The sequence below is a fragment of the Mirounga angustirostris genome, unplaced genomic scaffold (assembly GCF_029215605.1).
Source record: "Mirounga angustirostris isolate CCGP_5_RB_7025 unplaced genomic scaffold, mMirAng1.0.hap1 SCAF_17, whole genome shotgun sequence".
In the NCBI taxonomy this organism is placed as follows: domain Eukaryota; kingdom Metazoa; phylum Chordata; class Mammalia; order Carnivora; family Phocidae; genus Mirounga; species Mirounga angustirostris.
In genome coordinates this window covers 32,876,666-32,904,030 of record NW_026991725.1, presented here as the reverse complement: position 1 = coordinate 32,904,030, position 27,365 = coordinate 32,876,666, and the positions used below count along the sequence as shown (strand labels likewise).

General features: G+C 37.5%; 1 protein-coding gene across 3 annotated transcripts in view; it reads left to right on the top strand.

The window, feature by feature from the left end:
- Positions 1 to 27,365, top strand: part of SMURF2 (SMAD specific E3 ubiquitin protein ligase 2) — an 85,384-nt gene that overhangs the window by 4,024 nt on the left and 53,995 nt on the right. For all 3 annotated transcript variants that reach the window (XM_064583482.1, XM_064583484.1, XM_064583483.1), the window contains exons 2-7: positions 2,913 to 3,021; positions 12,754 to 12,887; positions 15,681 to 15,746; positions 19,648 to 19,732; positions 22,721 to 22,804; positions 24,850 to 25,052. In XM_064583482.1, the coding sequence (XP_064439552.1) occupies positions 2,913 to 3,021; positions 12,754 to 12,887; positions 15,681 to 15,746; positions 19,648 to 19,732; positions 22,721 to 22,804; positions 24,850 to 25,052 (681 nt within the window). The remainder of the gene's footprint in view (positions 1 to 2,912; positions 3,022 to 12,753; positions 12,888 to 15,680; positions 15,747 to 19,647; positions 19,733 to 22,720; positions 22,805 to 24,849; positions 25,053 to 27,365) is intronic.

The window sequence follows — 27,365 nt, the reverse complement described above, 5'->3', positions numbered from 1 at the left end:
GTGGCTCTGTCAGTTAAGCGGCTGCCTTCGGCTCAGGTCATGATCCCGGGGTCCTGGGATTGAGCCCTGCATTGGGCTCCCTGCTCAGCGGGAAGCCTGCTTCTCCCTCTGCCTGCTGCTTCCCCTGTTTGTGCTCTCTCTATCTTTGTGTCAAATAAATAAGTAAATCTTAAAAAAATATATATAGTTAAATATATCAATACCCTAACTTCCAAGTATGTTCTTAAATACTTAACACTCGTAAATTTTGATCTTCTCTTATTTGAAGTTGACAGATCACAGAATCATAGAATTGGGGAACTGATGACACAATTTCTGCCTGGCCTTGAGTCTTGGCACATTGGTATCTTGACTTAAAAAAAAAAATTAGATATCAAGGTGTACAAGTTCTTCAGTTATCACGACTTACCAACATTTTGTTCTAGTATTTTCAGCTGTCCATAGGAAATCTTTGCTATCCCAATATGTCTAATGCCTAAATTGTCATTTTTGTCTCTTTAACATTTTATTTAGTTTTACCTTCTAACTTTTCCTTTTTTTTTTTTTTTTTAAGATTTTTTATTTTTTATTTGACGGAGAGCGAGAGTAACAAGCAGGGGGAGCGGCAGGCATAGGGAGTGGGAGAAGCAGGCTCCCTGCTGAGCAAGAAACCCAATGTGGGGCTCGATCCCAGGACCCCAGGATCATGACCCGAGCCAAAGGCAGACGCTTAACCGTCTGAGCCACCCAGGAGCCCCGACCTTCTAACTTTTCTTTCCCCCCAAAAGACCACTCTTCTCATTGTTACTTAGGGCTGAGAACTGTAGTGTCATTTTTGACTTTAGTTTCTTATAAACTCAGATCTTTCAGAGTAGCTTATTTCACTGTCACTTTCCTTTTCATGTGACTTCCCTAGTGCAGGGTCTACTCATCTTACTGTTCTTTTATCCTACTCTATGGAACTTACAACAGCTTCATAGATGTTCTCTATACCAGTCTTTCCTTCTCCCAGTCTACCCTGAATACGACTAGTGGGAAAATAGGACCATGTATTTACAGCCATGCTTAAGAACCTAAAGTGGCTCCCTGTTAATCTATTTCAGTCATTTCCTGACTTTTAAGCCTCTCTTACCAGCAGTATTTACTTTTACACATTAGCACAGAAGATTTGGTTAGACTCCTCAGAGCCCTTCAAATATTGTCAATATTGTTATACCTTTCTTGGCAATCTTCCTGTTTGTCCTTTAAAGCCCAAATGAGTCCCATCCCCTCAAGAAAACAAACAAACAAAATACACCTTGATTTGCTGTTCAAACTTCAACTGTTCTCCTGTTTTTCTGAGCTCTTACTTGTACTCACTGTTGAACTGCATAGTAAGTGAGAGGTATAACATAGCATAGTGGTTAAGAGCATGAAATCGAGAATCAGATTATATGTGCATGGCTTTAAAAATCGAAACTTTAGACCCTGGCTCTGTCATGTACTGTTTGTCCTTGGACTAGTTAATTAACCCTTTTGTGCCTTAGTTTCCTCATCAGTAGACATTATAGTAGTATTTACTCCATTGGATTATTGTGAAGAATAAGAGATTCAATATATGTAAAGCATTTAGAACAGCGCCTGACATAGTATTAAAAGTGTTTTCTTTATAGTCAGTACAAACACTTCTTTATTCTCAGGTTCCCCTCTCCCCCACAGCATTCTTTTTTTTTTTTTTTTAAAGATTTTATTTATTTATTTGACAGAGAGAGACACAGTGAGAGAGGGAACACAAGTAGGGGGAGTGGGAGAGAGAGAAGCAGGCTTCCTGCAGAGCAGGGAGCCCGATGCGGGGCTCGATCCCACGACCCTGGGATCATGACCTGAGCCGAAGGCAGACGCTTAACCGACTGAGCCACCCAGGCGCCCCTCCCCCACAGCATTCTTAAAATAATATTTATTTATTCATTTGAGAGAAAGAGAAAGAACATGAGCTGGAGGAGGGGCAGAGGGTGAGAGAGAATCTCAAGCAGACTCCCTGCTAAGTGCGGAGCCCAATGCAGGGCTCAGTCTCAGAACCCTTGAGATCATGACCTGAGCCGAAACCAAAAGTTGGAGGCTTAACCCACTGAGCCACCCAGGCGTGCCAACCCGTCCCCCGGTCCTCCTCCCATCCATGGCATTCTTATCTCCCCAATTAGATAGAAAGATCTTTTAAGGCAGGGTATTAGATTTTTTATTTCAGTTTCTCATCACTCATGGTAGCTATTGAAGAAAACTTTTTGGCTAATTTGATTTCTCTGTAGCCCATGTTCTTGTGTGAAAACCTATTAAAGGTTATTAAAAGCTGTTTCTTTAAATGCTACTAAGAGAGACCTTGGGAAGGTTCTAAGAGGAACCTTAAAACCTTAAAACAGGAATGTTTTAAGCTCCCTTGGGTCAAAGGGCTGGTAAAGATCTATAAAAACTTCCACATTCTGAGGTAACCTCTAGGCTTTTGTAGTTTAAGCTGAGAATGTTTTGAGATAGGAGCAAGAAAAAAAACGTAGCTTTTGGTATTTAATATAGAATTACCTTTAATCTTAGTTTTATTTATTTATTTATTTTTTAAAGATTTTATTTATTTGACAGAGAGATAGCGAGAGCAGGAACACAAGCAGGGGGAGTGGGAGAGGGAGAAGCGGGCTTCCTGCCGAGCAGGGAGCCCAATGCGGGGCTCGATCCCAGGACCCTGGGATCATGACCTGAGCCGAAGGCAGACGCTTAACGACTGAGCCACCCAGGTGCCCCTAATCTTAGTTTTAAAATGGACCACTTTATAGCTGAATGTTAAACTTTTTATAAAGAATGGGAATAATCTTTTGTAGTAAATAGTAAGCTTTATACAATTAATCTTCTATTTTCCATGTTATAATATTCTTTAATAAAAAAAATTTCTTCCCCTTTTTTCACAGGACTTCCTGATCCATTTGCTAAGGTGGTGGTTGATGGATCTGGGCAATGCCATTCTACAGATACTGTGAAGAATACACTTGATCCAAAGTGGAATCAGCATTATGACCTGTAGGTTTAAATGATTCATTTGAAATGAAACCTAGAATCAATATTATTTGATATAGTCTTCGAAAAGAATCACTGAAAATGATCAGAATTTGATCTGTGGTATAATTTGGTCTTCACAGAGGGACACAAAACCTAATGGGAAAGTACTTTGGCTTATTGATAGCTGGTTTTGAAAGACTAAGTGCCCTTAATAAGCCTATGGAGAACAAAATGTATATGCAGTTTAGAGCAGCCCCACCCCATCTTTCTTCAGTTAAATAAAGGTATTAATTTACTTTCCACCAGTTATGAGTATAAAACCAGAAGTCATAATTGGGATGCACTCGTAGGCATTCTTTTTGCTTTTGTAGGGATGGTTTTATTTTAATCACAGTAGTATATGTAACTTCTAAAAAGGCACATAATACTGTAAGGCTTTTAATGGGAAAATGCACTTTGCTGTCCCATTCTTATTCCTGATTCCCATTCTCAAGGTAACTACTTTGAGTAACTTTGACTATTTATTCTGGTATTTTCTTCTATTTCCAGATATCATGCTTATTTTATACATCTCTCTATATGGGGTGGGGGTGGGAGGAGAGATGCAGAGAGATTTAGTGTCTACATACTTTTAGTTTTAGGTATTATTTTTACAATTCCTACCGTACAAGAAAATTCAGCTTTTACAACTGATCTCTCTCATCCCTACTCCCACAACACCCATAACACCCACGTGGCCCTTCTTTCTCCCAGCCCCCCAGTATAGTTATGTGAACCTTTTTGGTTAAATCATTGTTCTCTATTTACATTACTATGGTCATGTAACTATTCATAATTGAGTCATGTGGTATGTAATGATTACATTTCCTTTCTTGACAATTTTTGTTTTTCTGGAGTTATAACTGTCTTACTTTGCCACTTGCTTAGTTTTCTGTCTCATTGGTTAATTCCCAGAGTCTCCCACAGGACTGAACATATCTTCATGTATTCAACCACAGGAGCTATTCCACTGGCTTTGTTTTCTTCTTTGAGATATCCCTCCTGAAACCTCTGTCTTTTTCCTCCAGTCTGGTCTGGTAGTCTAAACTGGTCTAAGACCTGCCGCACAGTTGTCTGGGAACTTGCCTTTATCATTACATTGGGGATTTCCTTTCTCTCTTCTAGGTTCAGCGACTTCCCATTTTTTGTTTATTCCCTGTTTTGGTGAAGTCTGTCCTTCATTGAGAAAGAGTACAAAGATAGGGAAAATTCCTTTGATATCTTACCTGAAAATACTTTGTCTTCTCACTTGATTGTTTGAGTATAAACTTCTAGGTAAAGACATCACTTTCTTTCCAAATTGTGAATACAATGCTCCATTGTCTTCCAGGTCTAGATCAGCACTGCTGAATAGAAATACAATGTGAGCCACAAATGGGAGGTTGTTTGCAATTTTAAATTTGCTAGAAACCACATTTAAAAAAGCTAATAAAAAGGATTAGGCTTAATAAATATATTTTATTTAGTTCAGTATATCTAAAATATTCTCATTTCAACATGTCAATATCAAATAATTGTTTTTTATAAATAAGTAGAATTAAAAAATAAATATTTTAAAACTAAGTCTTTGAGATCTTAGAGGAGTTTGTTTTGCACTTACAGAGTGCCTCAATTTGGACTAGCCTCCATTACTCATCAATAGCTCCATGTGGCTGGTGGCTGCCCTTTTGAACAGTGCAGTTTTAGAGTATTGCTAATGGCATTCTGATTTTGGTCTTTCTTGATTATTGTTTTCTACTGGAAGATTTCAGTGTATTCTCTTTATGCCTGATACTACATTTTTTTGATAATGGTCTTGGTATATGTTACATAGTGCTAGATACTTATTGGAAACTTTTAATCTGATAAACTCTTTTTAAAAATTTAATTTCAGTATAGTTAACATATAGTGTTATATTAGTTTCAGGTGTACAATATAGTGATTCAGCAGTTCCATATATTACCCAGTGTTCATCAAGATAAGTGTATTCTTGGGGCATCTGGGTGGCTCAGTGGGTTAAGCATCGGACTTTTGATTTCAGCTCAGGTTATGATTTCAGGGTTGTGAGATTGAGCATCAGGCTCTGTGCTGGGCATGGAGCCTGCTTAAGATTTTCTCTCCCTCTCACTCTGCTCCCCTCCATCCCACTTCCTCCCTGACTCTCCCCCCACCTCCCAAAACTAAGTGTACTCTTAATCTCCTTCAGCTTTTTCACCTGTCTTTCCCCCCGCCCCCCCGCCCCATAACCATCTGAATCATCTCTGTGTTCTCTATAGTTAAGAATCTGTTTTTTTGGTTTCTCTTTTTTCCCCCTTTGTTCATTTGTTTTATTTCTTAAATTCCACATATGAATGAAATCATATGGTATTTATCTTTCTCTGACTGGCTTATTTTGTAGCATTATACTCTCTAGATCCATCCATGTTGTTACAAATGGCAAGACCTCTTTCTTATGGCTGAATAATATTCCATTCTTTATCCATTCATGTCTCAGTAGACACTTGGGCTCCTTCCATAATTTGCCTATTGTAAATAATGCTGCAATAAACATAGGGGTACATATCCCTTTGAATTAGTATTTTTGTATTCTTTGGGTAAATACCCAGTAGTGCAATAACTAGATCGTAGGATAGTTCTGGTTTTATTTTATTTATTTATTTATTTATTTATTTATTTATTTATTTATTTATTTATTTATTGAGAGAGTGAGCGAGCCGGGGGAGGGGCAGAGGAAGAGAATCTCAAGCAGACTCCACGCTGAGGTTGGAGAAGAACATGGGGCTCGATCTTATGACGCCAATTGAGATCACAACCTGAACCGAAATCAAGGCTCAGATACTTAACTGACTGAGCCATCCAGGTGCCCCTCTATTTTTAATTTTTAAAAAAATTTTATTTATTATTTGAGAGAGCAAGTGCATGAGAGCAAGCAGGGGGTATGGAGAGGGACAAGCAGACTCCTCACTGAATTCAGAGCCCAACATGGGGCTTGATCTCAGGACCCTGAGATCATGACCTGAGCTGAAATCAAGAGTCGGATGCTTAACCAACTTAGCCACCCAGGTGCCCCGCTATTTTTAATTTTTTGAGGAACTTCCATACCGTCTTCCATAGTGGCTGCACCAGTCTGCATTCCCACCAGTGGTGCATGAGGGTTCCTTTTTCTCCACATCCTCACCAACACTTGCTGTTTCTTGAGTTTTTGATTTTAGCCATTCTGACAGGTGTGAGGTGATATCTTATTGTGGTTTTTCACTTGTATTTTCCTGATGATGAGTGTGAGCATCTTTTCATGTGTCTCTTGGCCATCTGTATGTCTTCTTTGGAGAAATGTCTGTTCATATCTTGCGTGTTTTTTAATTGGATTATTTGCAGTTTTTTGGTGTTAAGTTCTTTATATATATTGGATACTAACCCTTTACTGGATATGTCATTTGCAAATATTTTCTCCCATTCAGTAGGTTGTCTTTTAGTTCTGATTGTCCTTTTCTGTGCAGAAGCTTTTTATTTTTTTTTATTTTTTTATTTTTTTATTTTTAAAGATTTTATTTATTCATTTGAGAGACAATGAGATAGAGAGCATGAGAGGGGGGAAGGTCAGAGGGAGAAGCAGACTCCCTGCTGAGCAGGGAGCCTGATGCGGGACTCGATCCAGGGACTCCAGGATCATGACCTGAGCCGAAGGCAGTCGCCCAACCAACTGAGCCACCCAGGTGCCCAGAAGCTTTTTATTTTGATGTACTCCTAATAGTTTATGAGCTTTTTATTTTGATGTACTCCTAATAGTTTATTTTTGCTTTTGTTTCCCTTGCCTCTAGACATATCTAAAAAGATGGCTGATATCAGAGAAATTACTGCCTGTGGTCTCTTCTGGATACTTTTTAGTTATGGGAGGGTTATTTATTTATTTAGTGAGTAAATAATTAAAAGATCTTATTTTAATTTTTAAAAAATTTTATTTTTTTAAGATTTTATTCATTTACTTGACAGAGCACAAGCAGGGGGAGCGGCAGGCAGAGGCAGAGGGAGTAGCAGGCTCCCTGCTTAGCAGGGAGCCTGACTCGGGGCTCGATCCCAGGACCCTGAGATCACGACCTGAACCGAAGGCAGACACTTAACTGAGCCACCCAGGCACCTCCCTCCCCCCAAAAAGATATTATTTTTAATCTCTACACCCAATGTGGGACTTGAACTTACAACCCTGAGATCAAGAGTTGCATGTTCCACTGACTGAGCCAACCAGGCGCCCCTGTCTTTATTTATGTATGGATAATTTCCTTTCCGTTTTCTCTTTATCTGTTTTTCCTTTTCTGGAACTCCTGTTATTTTGGATGTTATCCCTTCTGAATTGATCATCATTTAGTTGTCTTATCTTTTTTCTCTCATGTTTTCTCTCTCTTTTTTTAAGATTTGGGAGAGAGAAGGAGTGTACAAGTGGGGGGAGGGGTTGAGAGAGAGAAGGACAGGCAGACTCCCCACTGAGCAGGGAGCCTGACACAGGCCTTGATCCCAGGACCCTAAGATCATCACCTGAGCCAAAGTCAGACGCTTAACCGACTGAGCCACCCAGGCACCTTCTCTGTTTTAATAAACTATTTTTGTTTTAGTAAAAACTTAAAAACTATAATGAAATATCTGGGCTGTTTCCCCAACTTAATTTTCAAGCATTCCTTTTATTGGAATTTCTGCTTTCACATTTTTAGCTTCCAAGATCGCTTTGTTTTTTGACTATCTTTTTTTTCATAATTTCTTCTTATTTCTTGGATGCAATATCTTCTCTAATAAGAAGTGGGTTTTCTTCTGTTGTTTGTATTGCCTTTCTTTTGTCAGAATTCCTTTTTTTCTGTTAGTTTGATTTGGGTTTCTGTCTTTTTATGTTTAAGGGGAGGCATTTAAATGTTGATTGGAAATTCTGTGCCCATGGGTAGAGCTGGTCTACACACTAGGGTAATCAGGTGTGACTGACAATTCTCCCCTTTCCTGCTTGGGGGCTATATATTCTTGGATGCTAGTGTTCTTGGAGCTGAAGAGCGTAAGGATGCTAGGGAGTGTCTCTGTTGCCTGTATTAACCTCTTCTTAATATGCCTGCTTTTATTTTATTTATTTATTTATTTTTTAAAGATTTTATTTTTTTATTTGACAGAGAGAGACACAGCGAGAGAGGGAACACAAGCAGGGGGAGTGGGAGAGGGAGAAGCAGGCTTCCCGTGGAGCAGGGAGCCCTATGTGGGGCTCGATCCCAGGAGCTGGTATCATGACCTGAGCTGAAGGCAGATGCTTAACGACTGAGCCACCTAGCACCCCAGTATCCCTGCTTTTATGAAGGACTTCTATCTCCTTCCTCAGCTGTGCCTCGTGTCCCTCAGTAGAGATCTTTTCCGAGTATAAACCTTAGGTCTCTTCCTAGGGTTGAGGATGAACTGGATCAGGGAGGGAATTCAAGAAGGCCTTCCATTCCTTTTCAGTACTTTCACCAGTCCTTCTGTTTTAGCCACACCATCTCTGTCAGAGTATCTTGGGCTTAGAAGTTCAGGAATATTTCAGGGATTTGATGATAGTAATAGTCTTGTTTCTTATTTGTTCCTCCCTGAAACCAGGTGTAGGTTGCAGTTTTCTCCAGGTTGTTAATTCCATTATCACATGCTTTCTACACCACTACCATTTTGTCAGCGTATCTCATGTTATAAACATGTTGACTGCCTTGATATCCTCTTTTAAGTCTTTGGTCTTTTAAGCTTTGGACTTCACCCTTCATCAATTTCAGTTTTTCTTCAAAGTGTTCCACTTGACTTACCTACAAAAATGAATTTTAGATCTCCCATCAAACCCTTACGCCTGACATCTCACCTACTTACTTCAGACAGTTCTAGAACCACCCTAGAGTACCCACCTCAGCCAGGACTCTGGTCAGTTACTTAAATTTGACTTTTTAAACCACATGTGAACAAATGTCCTGTCTCTACTACTGAGACACTGAGATACCTGGAGACAACTCAGAACAAGGCTTCTGTGTATGCCCCTCAGTGCTGTGGCTCAGTGACTCCAAGTTAGTATGCAGATAAATCGGAACCAAAAAAGTAAGCAATAGAGAGAAGTGAGAGTACCCAGCTTCCCACCTCCACCACTTGCTTCTGTGATCATTAGCTCAGTGTTTAACCCCTTGTGTGTTGGTTTCCATTGACTACAGCAACAATGCCTACTTTAGAAGACTGATAGGAAGAGTGAGACAGATAATACCTGTAAAGTGCTTAGACTAGTACCTGACAGGTAATTCTCAAATGTTAGATGCTTTTAGTAAAAGTATATTAGGTCACACGTTTTTTTCTATTACTTGATTTGACCTGCAGTGAATTTGAAATCACAACTCTAATAAGCTACTATCTGTGTAACTGACTAAGCTTTTGAAAGTTCTTAATCAGATTGTTTTAAGCCATGTCTTTAAGTTTCAGTGAGATTTAAATTCAGCCAGAGACCCAGGTACAGTAGTAAATAAGGTGTGGTCCTCCAGGTGTACAGCCAAGTGGTGTATCAGCACAAGTAAATAGGAAATTATAAACAGTGTGATAAGAAAATGGGGAAGTATAGGGTGCTCTGGAAATACAGAGAACTTCTTTATATGAATTTAGGAGTTAAGGACAGCTTCCTAGAAAAAGTGACATTTAGGCTTTGACCTTAAGTAGGAGTTTACTTGGAAGGAGTGGGCCGGCTCTAAGCAAAAGCAGTCTGTGTGAAGACCCAGAGGTGAATAAGATAATGACTTTGAAAACAGTTTGGAGGGGCAGCATTAGTGAATTCTTTTTTTTTTTTTTTTTAAAGATTTTATTTATTTTTTAGAGAGCGAGCGAGAGAGAAACAGCATGAGAGGGGCGAGGGTCAGAGGGAGAAGCAGGCTCCCCGCTGAGCTGGGAGCCCGATGTGGGACTCGATCCCAGGACCCTGGGATCATGACCTGAGCCGAAGGCAGATGCTTAACCATCTGAGCCACCCAGGCGCCCGCATTAGTGAATTCTTGTAAGGGGAGTATGGCATAGGACAAGCAAAGAGAGGTTAGCAGGAACCAGCTCATGAAGGTCCTTGAAAGCCTATTAGTAAATTTGAATCCTCTCCTAAAAGCAGTGGAGAGCAATGAAAGGGTTTTCAGTGGGGGAAATAATATAATCAGGTTTATATCCAAGAGTGGACACTTGGGCTATAATGTGAAAAATTGCTTAGAGGGAGGCAAGGATGTCCAGGAGACTAGTTACTACACTGGGGTGTGGGGCAGCCTGATCGGGTGGAGGCCGGCAGAACAGGTGCTGAGAGGATCACCGAAGGCAGAACGAAAGAGAGAGAAGTTTACTGAATACGCTGGGAGGGAGCAGTGGGCAGGACAGCAAAGTGTAGAGACTGTCCGCCAGGAGGCAGTGGTGGGGGGCTGTAGTTCAAGGGGCGGGGTGAAGAAGTATAGGAACATACGGGATTTTCCTTTTTTGGTATCTGTGCTGGTTGTAAGTAGTCCATTGGTCAGCTAAGGCCTATGGATATTTTGAGGTAGGTCTCTTAATGAGCTTGTTTGCATTCAGCCCGGTGGTCACTGTGGCCCCTTTGACCTTACTCAGGTTTCCATTGCTCAAGCCTGTTGTCCAGAAGTAGCCTCTACATTCCCCTCCTCCCTCCCCGAGATCGACAATGACAAATCTTTGGCATTTGGGCAGAGGTCTCCTCTTTAGTAGTTGCTTCATGCTGGACCTGGGGGAGGGGGTGTCCCTACCTAAACTTGTCTGTTTGTCAGGGGTTCTGTGCAAGTTACAGACCAGAGCTTGGTATTATATTCATGTGCTAATGGTAATTTGAGTGGGATTCCCTGGTGGTCAGGTTCATGGGATTTAGGGGAAGGGGACTCTCGCTGTTGGATCCAGCCCATAGAAATGATGACTTTATGTTAGAAAAGTGGTAATATGAATGAAGAAATGTAGACTTTCTGAATATTTATAATATGGCCTTAAAAGTTAAAAAAAAAAAATTTATCCTTGAAGAAAATGAAATCACACTATACGGTGTGCTCTGCTGGATTTGACTCACAGGCTGTGGTTTGCTGACCTCTGCCTTAGACTCCTAGCTTTTCTAGCCTTGCTTTTAAGGTCTTTCTCAACACAGCAGCTAGGGTGATCTTGTTAAAACATATTTCAAATCTTGTTACTCCTCTGCTGCACATCTCCCATTGGTTTCCAGCCTTACTTGGAGTAAAGGCCAGAGTTCATACTATGGCTGACAAGGCCCTTTATGATTCGCCTTCTGTATTGGTTAGAGCAGACTAACTGATATAATAGGCAACTCCAGATTTTCAGTGACTTCATACAGTAGCAGTGTATTTTGTATAAAAGTTTCATTTGTCAGGGAGGCGATTCGCCATCTCAGAGTTGTTCAAGGCACAAAGTGACAGAATCTCCCCTGTTTTCAAAGTATGTGCCTAAGGTCTCTGGGCCTTGACAGGATGTTTATGCCAGTGGTAGGCTAAGGGCATGAGGGGATCAGTATTTTATCATACTTGTACATCCGGCTTACCAGTTGGGAAAGTGATTTAATGTGATTTTTTTCTTTTTAATGTTGGTTTGGGGTTATTTAGCTGTTTAATAATTGATTCTGGGTCTAGAATTTTAACGTATCACACAGGAGATACTTGCCAAGTTAGGTCGGTTAGGTATATTTAAAAATTGGTGCATGCATCCTGGATATTTTAGTTCAGAGTTTTTCATTTGCAAGCAACAGAAATGAAATTCAAATTGGCTTAATTTTTAAAAAGGGAATGTATTGGTTTGCATAATTAAAAGTCCAGGGGGTAGGCCTGCTTTAAAGCACAGCTGGATCCAAGTGTGGCTTCCCTGTTTCTCATTTAAAAGTTTTAGTTCTCACTTAAGTGGTTTTGGCTTTTTTATATATTAGGTGAATTTTTCTGATATTATTGCTTTACTGAATGACACTTTAAGATCAAGGTTGCTGGACCAAAAATTTGACCACTTAGAGGGAAATAGGGTTAGGTTTCTACTGGTATAATTATGTTATTTTATTATATTTTTGCATGGGATGGCACCATGTGAACAATTGGCTGTGGTAGAGCTTTTACATACTTGCAGGTATATGCACAGACAAGTATAGTAACGCTTTTCCCTGCTCTGCTTGTCTGCAGGCAGTGAAGTGAAATCTGCAAGAGTCCTGCTCGCTCAAGGCCTGCATACAGGAAAGAAGCAGGGGAAAAGCGTTACAGTCAGCTTTTGTTCTACAGCATTTTAAAACATAACAGGTATGTCAGATTTTTGGTCTGTCAGCCTTGACGATGCCCCTTGAAAACTGACTACTCTCTGAGATGATAGGTCATATCATTGAAATGTTTTTAAAATGTGACTGATAAAAATTCTTGTAACATTTTTGTTCTTGGAAAGAAATGTCAGAAATTCCTTTAGTGTTAATTGACACTAGCTACTAAAATAGATTTTTACTAAGAAAAATTGTCACCCAGCCTGAGAGTGGCAGATGTGATGAAGGATATATTAAAAATTCTTTTTAGATTTTACTTTTAAGATTTTTTTAAAAGTTTAAATTCAGTCCTGTGGGATTGATTGAACTCAAAACATATTTTGCATTATTTAGTCATACTCTGAAGCATTTGTGACTTTAGACTACAAAAGCAAAAGAAAAATTTCACACTAACTACTTGTAGTTGCCAAGTTACTCATTCAGTCATGTTGTGTTTTAGGTATATTGGAAAGTCTGATTCAGTTACGATCAGTGTGTGGAATCACAAGAAGATCCATAAAAAACAAGGTGCTGGATTTCTTGGTTGTGTTCGACTTCTTTCCAATGCCATCAACCGCCTCAAAGACACTGGTTGTGAGTAGACACTAGTGCTTTTTAAAATTAAAAAAAAAAATAAAAAATAAATAAATAAATATATATATATATATATTTGTGTGTGTGTGTGTACACACACATTTTTTGGGGGGAGGCAGGGATTCAGAAACTTCCTATGTGTGTTTGAAACATTGGTAAAAATTCTTGGTTACATTTATTTTATGGACTTTATGAAAAGAATGAAACATTTAAAATATGTGAAACTTGAACTGAATCAGAGCTGATGCTTAGTATCCCCTGAATTTGTAAGTGTTAGGAAAGGTTTGATATCCAAGAGTAAAAAGAAAGGTGTCAAAGTATATATGCCTTTTTTTATTTCTTAGGACCCTTCTCTGGTTTTGGTGGATTTATGAGATAAAGTGAGTTTTATTTAGGTGATTGGAATGTTTAAAGGGGAATTATTAGTGAATAAGAGTGATACATAAAATGGGGTGAAAAAAATTAAAAGTTCTGGAAGGTAAGACATTGAGTGTAAGACAGCTGTATTAACTACTTAATTATAGCTTAGTTTTCCATCATCCTGGGCATTTATAAGATGAGGCCAAGGTCAAGACATTAGAAATGATTTACATATTGGATTGACAAGTTTAATTAGCATATGCATAATTCATGTAACCAGGTGACAAAGCATCTTTTGGGGGATTATTCCCATTGAGACATAGATGAAAATGTCTTTTTCTTTTCTTTTTTTTTTTTTTTTTAAGATTTTTTATTTATTTATTTGAGACAGAGAGAATGAGATAGAGAGAGCATGAGAGGGAGGAGGGTCAGAGGGAGAAGCAGACTCCCTGCCGAGCAGGGAGCCCGATGCGGGACTCGATCCCGGGACTCCAGGATCATGACCTGAGCCGAAGGCAGTCGCTTAACCAACTGAGCCACCCAGGCACCCGAAAATATCTTTTTTTTTTTTTTTTTTAAGATTTTTTAATTTATTATTTATTTGAGACAGAGAGAATGAGAGAGACAGAGAGCACATGAGAGGGGGGAGGGTCAGAGGGAGAAGCAGGCTCCCCACCGAGCAGGGAGCCTGATGCGGGACTCGATCCCGGGACTCCAGGATCATGACCTGAGCCGAAGGCAGTCGCTTAACCAACTGAGCCACCCAGGCGCCCGAAAATGTCTTTTTCAACAAATTTTTTTTGTTGTTTCTACAGGATTCTTTTTTATATAATACAAAAAATATTGCTAGTCACTCATCGTCAATGGGATTTTAGCCCAGATGTCTCTGCTCAACAAAAATTCACGTAGAATCTAGCTAAGAAATTAATTAAAAATAGAGCAAATTTAGCTTTGAATATTAGGTATATTGAAATGACCCCTTTTAATGTATGATATCATAGTCCAGATATATAAATATTGATCTGTTACAAAGGGAGAAAATTATGCCAGAAGTCCAGAGTCGGAGGAATTTAAAGGCACTTGAGAATTTCTTGTATTTCTGGGTTGACAGGGTGATCCAGCAGGAAACAGAGGACGTTGGGTTTGGTAAAGGTCTAGCATATAAAAACGAACTGTTTTATTACCCAACCCAGCAGGCAAACTGAAGACTTATAGGCCATATGTACGACCTTATCTCTGCTTCAGTTTAGCCAACATATATTGAACCTTTAATGTGCCAGGTACTGTTCAAAACCCTGGTGATAAAAGGTGAAAAAGGCATGGATCCTGTCCTCTGAGAAGCAAGGGCAAGGGCCTGCTGGCAAAGGGAGGAGGACTCACTGGAGAGACTGAACAAGAGAAGAGGAATTGCTTTGCAGAAGTCCACTATGAAGTGGATTTAGCAGTGTCCATTTATTTTGTAAAGGGAAAAATGTCTGTTTTTGGCTGGATAACCAGGCACTGTAATGTTGGGACACAGAGTTTTCTTTCTGCTGCTATGAGTGTTTCATTGCATTAATTTACTTGACTCTTTTGATGTGCCATAATATTTGATTTATCAAACATTTATTGAGCACCCTGATACAGTGTGTGGAGTGGAAAACACAAAGACTAATGTATGGTCTCCTCTTATCAGTTCACAACTTCTTTAAATAGACAAATGGCATATAACTGTACAAGAATTCAGTTTTAAGTGCTGTAATCAAAAGCAATGTGCTGTTGGGTGACACTGTTCCTTATTATAACTGACCAGGTCAGTGTGATGTCTGTTCTATAGATGAGGCATAAGAGAGTAAATGAGTTGCCTCTAAATGAGTTAGTAGCCAAACTGACTCAAATCCTTATCTTACAGTTTATACTCAGCCTTTTATTAACATTTACTTTGTGTGTGTATGGAGCTCATTTGAAATGGTTAGATAAAAAATAACAGTGATACTAACTTAACATTTATTGAACACTTATATGCCAGGTACTGTGCTAAAAGTTATACATAATTACCTAATTTGATCCTTAAAAAATATGAGGTAGATACTACAGTTATACGTGAGAAAATCAAGACTCAGGGATAAATTGCTTAAGAACAACAACTATTAAGTGACAAGCCAAGACTCAGACAAAGTGGTCTGAAATCTTTGGAGAAAAAATAATTGCATGTTGGTAATGTATACACCAGTGCCTTATGGTTTTTGAAATCTGAATTTATCAAAACTTTGTTAAGACATTTATACTAATTATATATACAGTTAGAGATTTTAAACATTTGTTTCATCTTTAAAACATTATTTAAATGATAGGCCTGATTGCCATTGGATTATGGAAATTTACCGTCACTCTATGGAAGCTCTGTACCAGCTTATTTTTTAATTGCTTTTTTTTGTTGTTGATTTGAAATAGATCAGAGGTTGGATCTGTGCAAACTTGGGCCAAATGACAATGATACGGTTAGAGGACAGATAGTAGGTAAGTGGAATTTAAAGTCATGTGAAATTTTGGCATCATTCAGACTGACCTAAACTCTAAACATCTTTCAAATCCACGTACACTAACAATAGCTTCACTGTATTGGCTTGAGTTAAATGAGTCACGTAAAATGTTTCAAACAGTGGCTCCAGGTTCCAGGCTACCTTAATTTAAAGAATTAAAAACAAACAGGGGTGCCTGGGTGGCTCAGATGGTTAAGCGTCTACCTTCGGCTCAGGTCATGATCCCAGGGTCCTAGGATCGAGCGCCACTTCGGGCTCCTGGCCCAGCGGGGAGTCTGCTTCTCCCTTTCCCTCTGCTTCTCCCACTGCTCATGCTCTCTCTCTATATCTCTGTGTCTCAAATGAATAAATAAAATCTTAAAAAAAAAAAATTAAAAACAAACCCCGAACTATAAATAATGTTAAAAAAAAAAAAAAAAGGCTCCTAATGTTGTGAAAAACTCTTGATCCTTTAGGCATTCTTTTAAAGACAGATTTTATATGTGGTCTGAAAGTTTCCTAAAAATAATTCTTAAACTGGTTTTTGAGTAAGAATATTCTATTGAATTTTGTTCAGGCTTTACAGTTTTAAAATAAATAATCTGTGCTAATTGAAAAAAGAGGAATGATAGAATACTGATTGGAAAAAGGGAGAGGTTGTAATCTTTCATAAGGGACTCGTGGGCTATCTTGAATTGACTCAGAGGAAGGGCTTTATACAAAATTTCCTGAGGCTCGAGAATTGATGGATTGAGCTTTCATGAAGATACATAGTATGTGGGGTGCCTGGATGGCTCAGATGGTTGGACATCTGCCTTTGGCTTAGGTCATGATCTTCAGGTCCTGGGATTGAGCCCCACATTGGGCTCTCAGCTCAGCGGGCAGGTCTGCTTCTCCCTCTTTCTTTGCCTCTCTCCCTGCTGTGCTCTCTCTGTTTCTCTCAAATGAATAAATAAAAAAAAAAAAATCTTAAAAAAAAAAGATACATGGTGTGGTAGGACACCAAGATGGGCTCCTTTGAGGCTTCTTAAAGAAGAAAACATAATTGGAATCTTACCAGTTTACTATAGAGCAGAATTTAGGATAAGTTGATTGCTTTATGAACCTATCAGAGAGGTTTTAGTTACTGAAGTTACTTTTGAAGGGCTTCATTTCCCAAGGAAATGAATTGGGCTCATAGTGAATTGCCGGAGTAGCAACATAACAAAGCCCTGTGACAGTTGTCATAGGGAAGTATCTACATTACAGCCTTACTGAGAATTCCTGTCATTCTTAGATTGAGAAGGGAGTAAAAAACTCAAAAATAAATGCTGGCATATAAGACCTTTAAATGTGATTGTTCTTACTTTATTTGATTTGGTGTGTTACATAATGTTTGCCAACTAATGTGCATTAGTAACAAGATAGTTTCACTAGGTACAGATTGGCATTTCTAAAAACAGCAGACTTTCTTTGTCAGCAATTAGAGATAAACCTATGGAGTATACTATATAAAAAAGGAAAGCTTTACTTTAAAATGTGTGTGTGTTTAAATTTGAAGCTTTTGTGTGAGTTTGGTTTTCATAGTAGAGATATGTTGGATTCAAACATTATGCTTTATGATCTGCCATTTAAAAACGGAGTAAGTTAAAAAAAAAAAAAACAGTAAGTTCCAGTTCTTGCTGAATTAGACCTTTACAAATAATCATGTATATGTGTATATAAAATCTTTTGGGAAATGGAGAAAAGTACAGTAGAATACTAACTTTAAAAAATATATACCCTTTCTAATAATTTTATACACATTTATATGTGTATTTTTTTATGATTTTGGTTCATTGAATATAAAATTTTTGTTTTCTTTCACTTACTGTAACTTATTAGTGTTTACAATTAATGATTTTAAAGGATGAATTATATCAGTATATCATAATTTAATTACTGGACTTTTAAGTTATCTTTTTGCTATTGTAACATTGAAACTTGCAAGCATTTTTGGACACTTAGCATTATCCTATTTTTGGAGTATTACCTTAAAGAAAAATCTTCCCAATTGAGACGACTGATTCAAGGTTATAAATCCTTTCCCTTGTTTTTGAATCTGTTACTCAATTCTTTGCATCTCTTGTGAGGTTTTTATTTTTTTGTTATCAAATCAAAAATATAGACAGAGAACATAAGGAACATTCATAATATGTCATCATTGTCATTACCTTGATATATATACCTTTTCTGTTTTTGTAAATGATATTACACTGTGCAGAATTTTAAATAACCTGTTTTAATCTGTCCTAAACATCTTTTGTTGTTGTTCATGTATACATTTCTGTAACATTTTTAATGTATGGCAGTCCATGGTGGACAAATAATTAATTTAGCTAGTTCATTATTGCTGGATATTTAGACTGTTTCTAATGTTTTAATGTTATGAACAGTGTTCTTATAAACATAGTATTTCTATGACTCATTTTACATATTGCTAGGTTTAGGCCATTTAAAAACACAAACCCACCTAAAAATTGCTTAGGTGTTTTGTAATATAGCAGTCTGGAGTTGAAGCTCGTGAAATCCTTAATTTTGAGCCTTAATATTATTCTAAACAAAGCTAATGAGAAAATACATAGTTTTTGCAGTGATTATATCTAGATAAGCATTTCACTTAGCTTTTCTGTATAAAAACTGGTTAATACTGTTTTCTAGTACAATTTTCATATAACATTTTATGTTCACTGAGGAGAGAGGTATGTTACAATGTTACCTATAAATGAAATTCATATAAAGGAGTAACGTGTTGAACTCTGATTTTTCAAAATTTTTGCAGAGCTGGAAAATTTCAGAATTTTGAGACTCTTCCTAGAATGAAGGGTGTTAAGATGTCATACTTTATGTAGTAACTGATTAATTCTTTAAAAAGTTGGGTTATAGTCAGTCACATTTGCCTGTTCCTATTTTATCTTTTGGGAGAATTGCCAAAAATAGAATTAAGGAATATTAGAGCAGCAAGGAAGGACTTCAGACATATCAGTTAGTCTAACTTCCTCATTATTTAGATTATCTAAACTTTAAGAATGTTAAGTGTTTTGTTGAAGGTCATTGTGCCAAACTAGGTTTTAGAGCCTGGTCTAGAGCTTACATCTCTTGCTTGCAAATTTATAGTGGTAGTTTTACACCACACTAGATAATTATGTACTGTTTTAACTCATGGTATCTAAGTAGTGCCCGATTGCCAAAATCCAGTGTTTTTTGTTTATTTATTTATTTATTTATTTTTTATTAAGATTTATTTTAGAGGACGCCTGGTAAGTGTCTGCTTTTGATTCAGGTCATGATCCCAGAGTCCTGGGATCCAGTCCTGCATCAGGCTCCATGCTCAGTGGGGAGTCTGCTTCTCTCTGCCTCTCTCCCCCTACTCATGCTTGCTGTCTCCCTCTCACAAAAATAAAATCTTTAAAAAAAAAAAAAAAGACTTATTTTAGAGAGCTTGAGCAGGAGGGGCAGAGGGAGAGGGGGAGAGAATCTCAAGCAGATTTTGATCTCAGGACCCAAGATCAGAACCTGAGTCCAAACCAAGAGTTGGACGTTTAACCATCTGTGCCACTCAGGTGCCCCTGTTTGTTTTTTAAAGATGTGTCAAGAATTAAGCCCAAATTGATGTGAACTTTTCCAGTTCCTCCGTATGTGAATATACCTTTCATGTGTTATGTCTCTTTTGAGTGTAGTAGAGGCCTTGCATTGCCCCATTACAATGGGCAAAAAGGATTTAAACTCTCCTCCATGAACACAGTAAGGCATAGAAAATCATAAAATTGTAATGTCACTCCTAAAGGGAAAAATCTCATGGAAAAAGAAATTATATATTTTAAATTGTAATAAATCTTTCTAGTTTTACGACTCTTAGTAATTTTTTTGTTGTCTTATAGTAAGTCTTCAGTCCAGAGACCGAATAGGCACAGGAGGACAAGTTGTGGACTGCAGTCGTTTATTTGATAATGATTTACCAGATGGGTAAGCTCAGATCATTAGATAAATATGTTGATAACATCCTTCAAATAATGACAGATAAGTTGGTGTTTATTGTATACTTAACTTTAGAAATTTGCTGATCAGTTCCAGAATCTAGATTTTCCTTGTACTTGGAAAATTAGCAAGGAATCTTGTCAAGACAAATTTATAAAATAAACCATGAATTAGATATGTTAAATTTGGTTTTTAAGAGTTTTGACTAGGAGACAAATTGCTTGACAAATATAACTTTCCTATAAATATTATGTATTTAAAAGAACAACTTTTCTGGGTGATAGACATTGGAGAGGGTATGTGCTATGGTGAGCGCTGTGAATTGTGCAAGACTGTTGAATCTCAGATCTGTACCTCTGAAACAATGCAATATATGTTAAGAAAAAAAGAAGAAGAAGAAGAAGGTAGCGGGAGGGGAAGAATGAAGCGGGGGAAATCGGAGGGGTAGACGAACCATGAGAGACGATGGACTCTGAAAAACAAACTGAGGGTTCTAGAGGGGAAGGGGGTGGGGGGGATGGGTTGGCCTGGTGGTGGGTATTGAGGGGGGCACGTTCTGCATGGAGCACTGGGTGTTATGCGCAAACAATGAATCATGGAACACTACATCAAAAACTAATGATGTAATGTATGGTGATCAACACAACATAATAAGAAAAAAAGAAAATAAATAAAAATAGTTGATCTCCAAAAAAAAAACCCAACCCAACTTTTTTGTTTAAGTAATTCAAAACCAGGCATATAAATGCTGAATCTGAGACATTACTCCATTTAGAGGGATGGGATAGAGATTTGTGGAGTAAAAATTTTAACAACATAGAAACATGTATTGAGCATGTGTGTGTCAGGTACTGTTATAAGCACTTTTTGTGATACATTAACTCATTTAATTCACATGTGTGTGATTCTGGAATTACACCGTCTGGGTTCTAATCCTTACTCTTTATAAGCTTTATGAATTAGTTTAACTTCTGTAAGCATTGGTTTAATTTACTTACAGAAGAGGATTGTGATAATAGTATATATGCCATAAATTGTGAGAATTAAATGAAATCATTCATGTAAAGCACTTAGCACAATGTTTTGCACATACTAAGTGCTTAATAAATAATTAGCTACTATTATTACTCCTGCTGCTACTGTTGTCACCCTCATTCATTTCATAGATTAAAAACAGTGGGACTCAGAGGAGTTAAGTAAACTTGCCTTGAAGGCCGTATAGTGAATGGTAGAGCTGGAACGTAGACTTAAGCCTGGATTCCAAAGCTCATACTTTTGATCACTGCTCTTTGTTTCATATTAGCGCTGACACTTTTCTGGCTTTATTTTATTTATTTATTTATTATTATTATTATTTTTAAAGATTTTATTTATTCATTTGAGAGAGAGAATGGGAGAGAGAGCACGAGATGGGGGAGGGTCAGAGGGAGAAGCAGACTCCCTGCTGAGCAGGGAGCCTGATGTGGGACTTGATCCCGGGACTCCAGGATCATGACCTGAGCCGAAGGCAGTCGCTTAACCAACTGAGCCACCCAGGCACCCTGGCTTTATTTTTAACTTTCAAAATATGTTTAATTAACACCAGTGAGGTATAGTTTATATACAGTAAGTTATTTAAAGTGTATAATTGGTTGAGTTTTGACTTAAATTATTTTTGATACGAAATTTTACATTCAAGCCAGGGTATTTGCTCATTTTGTTTAAAGGCTTAAAAATCGCCATAATTTAAGGCTTAAATTATAGTAAATAAAGGCTTAAATTATAACATATAATTTAACATAAAAAATAAAGGCTTAAATTATAATAAATAAAGGCTTAAATTATAACACCATAGCACAAATAAAGGCTTAAAAATCGCCATAATTTAAGTCTTCACTTTAGCTCCTTGATATATATGTTAACTTTTATGGATGTGAGGTAGATTACGGTAATTTTGAATGGGACATTTAGTATGAAATAACTAATCAGTATTAAGAGATTACAACAGTGTGAGGCTTATTCTAAGCTTGCTCTACTTTATAATACTTTTTCTTCCCCATTTGTTTTTATATCACATCATTTAAAAATTCCAATTTGGGGGGCACCTGGGTGGCTCAGTTGGTTAAGCAACTGCCTTCGGCTCAGGTCACGGTCCTGGAGTCCCGGGATTGAGTCCCGCATCAATCCTGCATCATCGGGCTCCCTGCTCAGCAGGGAGTCTGCGTCTCTCTGTGACCCTCCCCCCTCTCATGTGCTCTCTCTGTCTCTCTTTCTCTCATTCTCTCTCTCAAATAAAGTCTTTTAAAAAAGTAAATAAAAATTCCAATTTGGTCTACATTTTATAATACAGTTGTACATGCATATAATTTATAGATTAATTGATAAACACTACATTTTGTGCTTTAATTGTTATCACAGGGCAAAAGACCTCTTAAGCATCTCTTTATTTCCTATTTTTTATGGTTTCTAAATCTCTGCCAGGGTTTTGGTGGAAATATTAACATTACTACATTTCTGTGGTCATTTACCTATATTTTTTTGTTATTACATGCATTAAAAAGTTACTGAGGAGGAAGTACCATTCTTTTAAAAAAAATAATTTGGGTAGGCTAAATGCTTTAAAAATTCTTTTATATACTTTTATGTTAATTTTAAAAATTAGGTGTGATTTTTATTTTTAGTATGGCTTTTTTTCCCTACTAAATTCTGGAGAAGTTAGTATGATTTAATTGAGTGTTGATGTTATTGAAGAATTCAGAGTTTGGCTGATGGAAAATATTAGTCACACCTCAGTGTAAATATCTTAGAAGGTTCAAAATTCCAGAAGATACATTGTACAGTTTTAAAATAAGCTGACAAAAATTCCGGTATTCTATTGATTTTTCAGTTGTCATTCCTGATTTATAATAGCAGATGTCTTCCTGGCTCATTTATTGTACTAAAAACATTCTGTATCCACCTTCCTATTGATGCCTTATCTCTTAATTTTTATTTAAGCTGGGAAGAAAGGCGAACTGCCTCTGGAAGAATTCAGTATCTAAACCATATAACAAGAACTACGCAATGGGAACGCCCAACACGGTAAGAACACATAAATGTCTTCCCGTGGTCTGTGCTTTTTGCCTTCTTGAATTCGTTACTTTCTGTTTATCTGTCAGCTTTACCAGATTTCCTTTCTTGGTTTATACTGCTCAAGATCAGTAGATCTTACAGCAAGTGCCAATATTATTTCCAAAAGTAATTTTCAGAAAAGATTGTTTAGTAGGTCATCCTGTTATTGTAGCTCTAGGGCCTGTGATGGTACTTAATAAATATTTATTAAATGAGTTAACTGAATAAATTGAGAAGTCATCTTATTTCTGGGACTCTTAAAAAAATTTTTTTTTGAGTCTGTTATTGAATGGCTGTAACAAAATATATATACTGGATCTTTATTTGTTCAGTCATGTCGGGGTATGATTATATTATTATATTGCATCCAGTAAGGTCTGTGACCAAGATAAGAACCAGATGCTCTGAGACCATATGGAGGACACCTAACTTAGAGTGGGGGGTAAGGGGATGTTAGAATCTGCAAAGGAAAACCCTGAAGGAGGAGAATTTCTGAACTAAATCTTGAATGTTAGAATTTAACCAGGTAAGGGGAAGGTGATGAAAAGTATTGAGTAGTGGTAACTGCTATCATTCAGTTCACCAAATGGTTATATGCCAATTACTATGGTCAGCATTTACACTGTAACAGTGAACAAGGCAGAAGGGCCTTCATGGAGCTTAATGTATAAAGATATGGGGATGCAAGATAATTTTCGGAAACTCCAAGGAAGTACTTTTTATTTTTATTTTTTAAGTATTTTATTTATTTGGGGCACCTGGGTGGCTAAGTCAATTAGCGTCTGCCTTCAGCTCAGGTCTAGCACCAGGTCCGGCTCCCTGCTCAGTGGGGAGCTTCTCCCTCTCTCTGCAGCCTCCCTGCTTATGCTCTCTCTCTTTCAGTCTCTCTCTCTCTGTCAAATACATAAATCTTAAGAAAAAAGATTTTATTTATTTATATGAGAGAGAGCGTCACGTGCCGGGGATGGGGCTGGAGGGGCAGAGGGAGAGACATTTTTATTTTACCTGAGCATAAATGAATGTGTACTTGTCAGTGCTTTAGTGAAGTCCCATTTCGTTCTAACTCATTTAACTGATGAAACTGACCTTAATTTCCACATGTATAAAGTTGATTGTGGTTGTAAAATGTTAGTTTAAAAATGAACTCTTGATTATCCTCTTATATTTTGGATGACCTGTCAGTATACTGGGAGTTCTTTGAAGAGTCACACCATCTTCTTTATTCATTCAATAAATATTTATGAGCTATTCTTATATATATATATATATATATATATATATATATATATATATATATATATACGCCAAGCACCATTCTAGGTGCAGGGGATATATATATTGGGAAACAAACTAGGTGGACTTTCTACTCTCAGTAAATATTCTAGTAAGGGAAAACAAACAAGAATGCAGATAAAAATTGCTATGCTGAGAAAGTAAGGTGATGTACTTATCAAATGCCTGGGTGATTACCTTCGAATTGAAGGTCTGGAAGGACCTCTCAGACATTTAAGCTTAAACTATGATTTGAATGACAAAAAGGAGCCCGGCCTAGGGAGAGTAGGAGAAAAAGCATTCTGGGTGGGAGGAAGAACTCCTTTCCAGCCCTAAAGGTAAAACAGTGTTGGCAAGTTCAAGGAGCAGGAGGAATGTCAGTGTGGCAGAAGTGGAGTGGGAGAAAGGTGGGAAGTCAGGTCCGAGAGGTAGGCTGAGGCTAAGTCAAGTCTTGCTTTGTTAACTAGTGCTCACATCTACAAATATATGTGGATTTCATATAAAATGTAATTCAAATCAGTATAAAATGATTTAAATACATAATTGACAATCTGCCTGTAACATGAGTTTGTTTGGTGTTTAGAGGCGTCAAGCTTGCTTTTATTCAGAGTTTTTGAAATCATTATATTTGTATTGATCATTCCATTTTCTTGTGATTGTTCCTGCAGTACATACATTGTCTAGAGAACTCTACCTTTGATATCTGAGTTGAGTAACTTTTCTTCCCCCTTACTTTTCAATAGACCAGCATCTGAATATTCAAGTCCCGGCAGACCTCTTAGCTGCTTTGTTGATGAGAACACTCCAGTTAGTGGAACAAATGGTGCAACGTGTGGACAGTCTTCAGATCCCAGGCTGGCCGAGAGGAGAGTCAGGTCACAGCGACATAGAAATTACATGAGCAGGACACATTTACATACTCCTCCAGACCTACCGGAAGGCTATGGTATGACTAGCAGAGGAAAAATAACGTGTGGCTTACTCATTTCAGCTTGCTAAGAAAGCCAGAAAATCAGCTTTAAAGAAGTTATTAATCTGGGTTTAGGGATTCTACATGAAAATAAATGTGTAAAACCTCCCAATCTGAAGTGTCTTTGAAGTGGTAGAGGACTACCTAACCAGCGGTTTGACTTGGGCTAGTCATTTAACCTCAGCCCTTTTGCTTTTTTATAATGAAATGAGATGAATGATGCCTCTCCTTGTCTCAGAGGTACCGTGAAGAGCATATGTAACAATGCGAGGGGACTTGCAAATAGGCACTCTATAAAGGTAAGATGGTATTGTTAGTGATAATAGTAATCTGAAGTCAGGCCTGCGATATATTTTCCAGACCTACATATTTAGAAATGCCATCAGAAATATGCTTTTGAAGTTATTTATATCTTTGTATTATCTATAATTTTGGATTATCTGCATGATTTGGGTTATTGTTGTAAATGATTTAGTCACTTCTCTGTTTGTATAAAATTATTATAATCTTATATAATTTCCTAAATTGTAGAATTTCATGTGGAAGATGACTTGAATCTTCTGTTGGATACAGAACTTTCTAAATTAATCACGACCTGTGAATACTCTCGTAGATACTAGGAACTCAGCTGTCTTCTTCTTTCTTGCCAAAAGTTAACCAAAGTAATTATATCCTTGCCCTCAAAACAGCCTGTAGATAAACCATATCTGGGCTGATGGTGACACCTAATGACCAACATTGGGAATCGCCTGATCTAACTTGAGTTTTATTTTTCCTCTACAGTATGTTTTAAACTGTTCTGCAAATGCATGATTCTAGCTTTATTTTTTAAATATATTTTAACTTTTTTTTTTAAAGATTTTATTTATTTATTTGAAAGAATGAGAGAGAGAGAGCGCGCACATGAGAGGGGGGAGGGTCAGAGGGAGAAGCAGACTCCCTAATGAGCAGGGAGCCCGATGCGGGACTCGATCCTGGGACTCCAGGATCATGACCTGAGCCGAAGGCAGTTGCTTAACCAACTGAGCCACCCAGGCGCCCTATTTTAACTCTTTAATTAAAAATTTGTCTATTAACTATGCTGTGCTGCACAGGTTAACCTAAGTAGCACAGTGACGAGAGCATGGCCTTGGGAGACAGACAGACCTGGGCTTATATCCTGGTTCATTATTTAGTTTCTCTGAGCCTCAATTTTATCTTCCATAAAATGGGGAAATTGATGATGATTTCAGGTGTTGGTTTCATGTGAAGTGTCTGACACAGTTTCTAGCATAGAAAGCACTTAGTAAACTTTGCCTGTTATTATTAGCATTCAGACCTTACAATAAAGTATTTTTTGTCATTACTCTTTAATTGAGATTATAAGGCAAGCTGTTTGGAGGTGGGGGTGGTTATATTTTTACAATATTTGTGTGATTTGGATTAAAAACAAATTTTGTACAATCAAAACCTGGGAGTAAAGTGAGTACCATGGCTGGAATTATTTCAGCTGTCATCTGTCACCAATTTTAAACATTTTTATGTTTATAATTTTAAGAAGCTTAAAGTTTAAATTGACTTTATTATAGGCTTATAAGCAAATTTATACTAATAAATATTAGCAATAGTTGTATTGTTTTATATGTTGGAATTTTTCATTAGATTTTGTTTAAGGACAAGTGGTTCTGTTGCTTAAAAACACAATTAGGACTAAAAACCACCGTTGAAGAAACTTTTCCATAGATTCCTTCCCTTTTGCCCCAGCTTCCTTATTCTCTTCCCAAGGGCTGAGAGTTAATTCTGCCTTTGACCTTTTTCTCCCCAGAATGCATGCTTGTTCTCTGGTCTTCCTCTTTCTAACTTTTTATTTTTGCATTTTGTCTATTTTTGGCTATAGAGTGTCTCCCCTTTTAAAATGGCAAAAAAATTCCATCTTTTTTGCCTTTGTTTGAGTTTAAATGGTAGTCTTGAGAAAACACCTCTCTCAAGAAAAAAACTTAAGTTTTGATATGAAATTAGGCATAATAAACAAGCATTACCAGCCTGCAAACCCTTTAAAAGTTTTTACAAGTCCTTGCAGAATCTCCCCGCAGTTGGTTAGCCTCTTCCTCTGAGCTTTCTTTTGTTTCCCCTCAGGCTCCACTTTAAGACAAATAAAAGATCATTTCTTCATGTTTGTTTTGTTGAAATGTTGGTGCTGTGACAATCTCGTTTTCTCTTTTCCTTAGCAACATATTTAGTATCTGAGCCACATTATAAATGTAGTTGGCTTTCAGATAGCTGGCCTCTCTAACCCTCATCACCATTTAT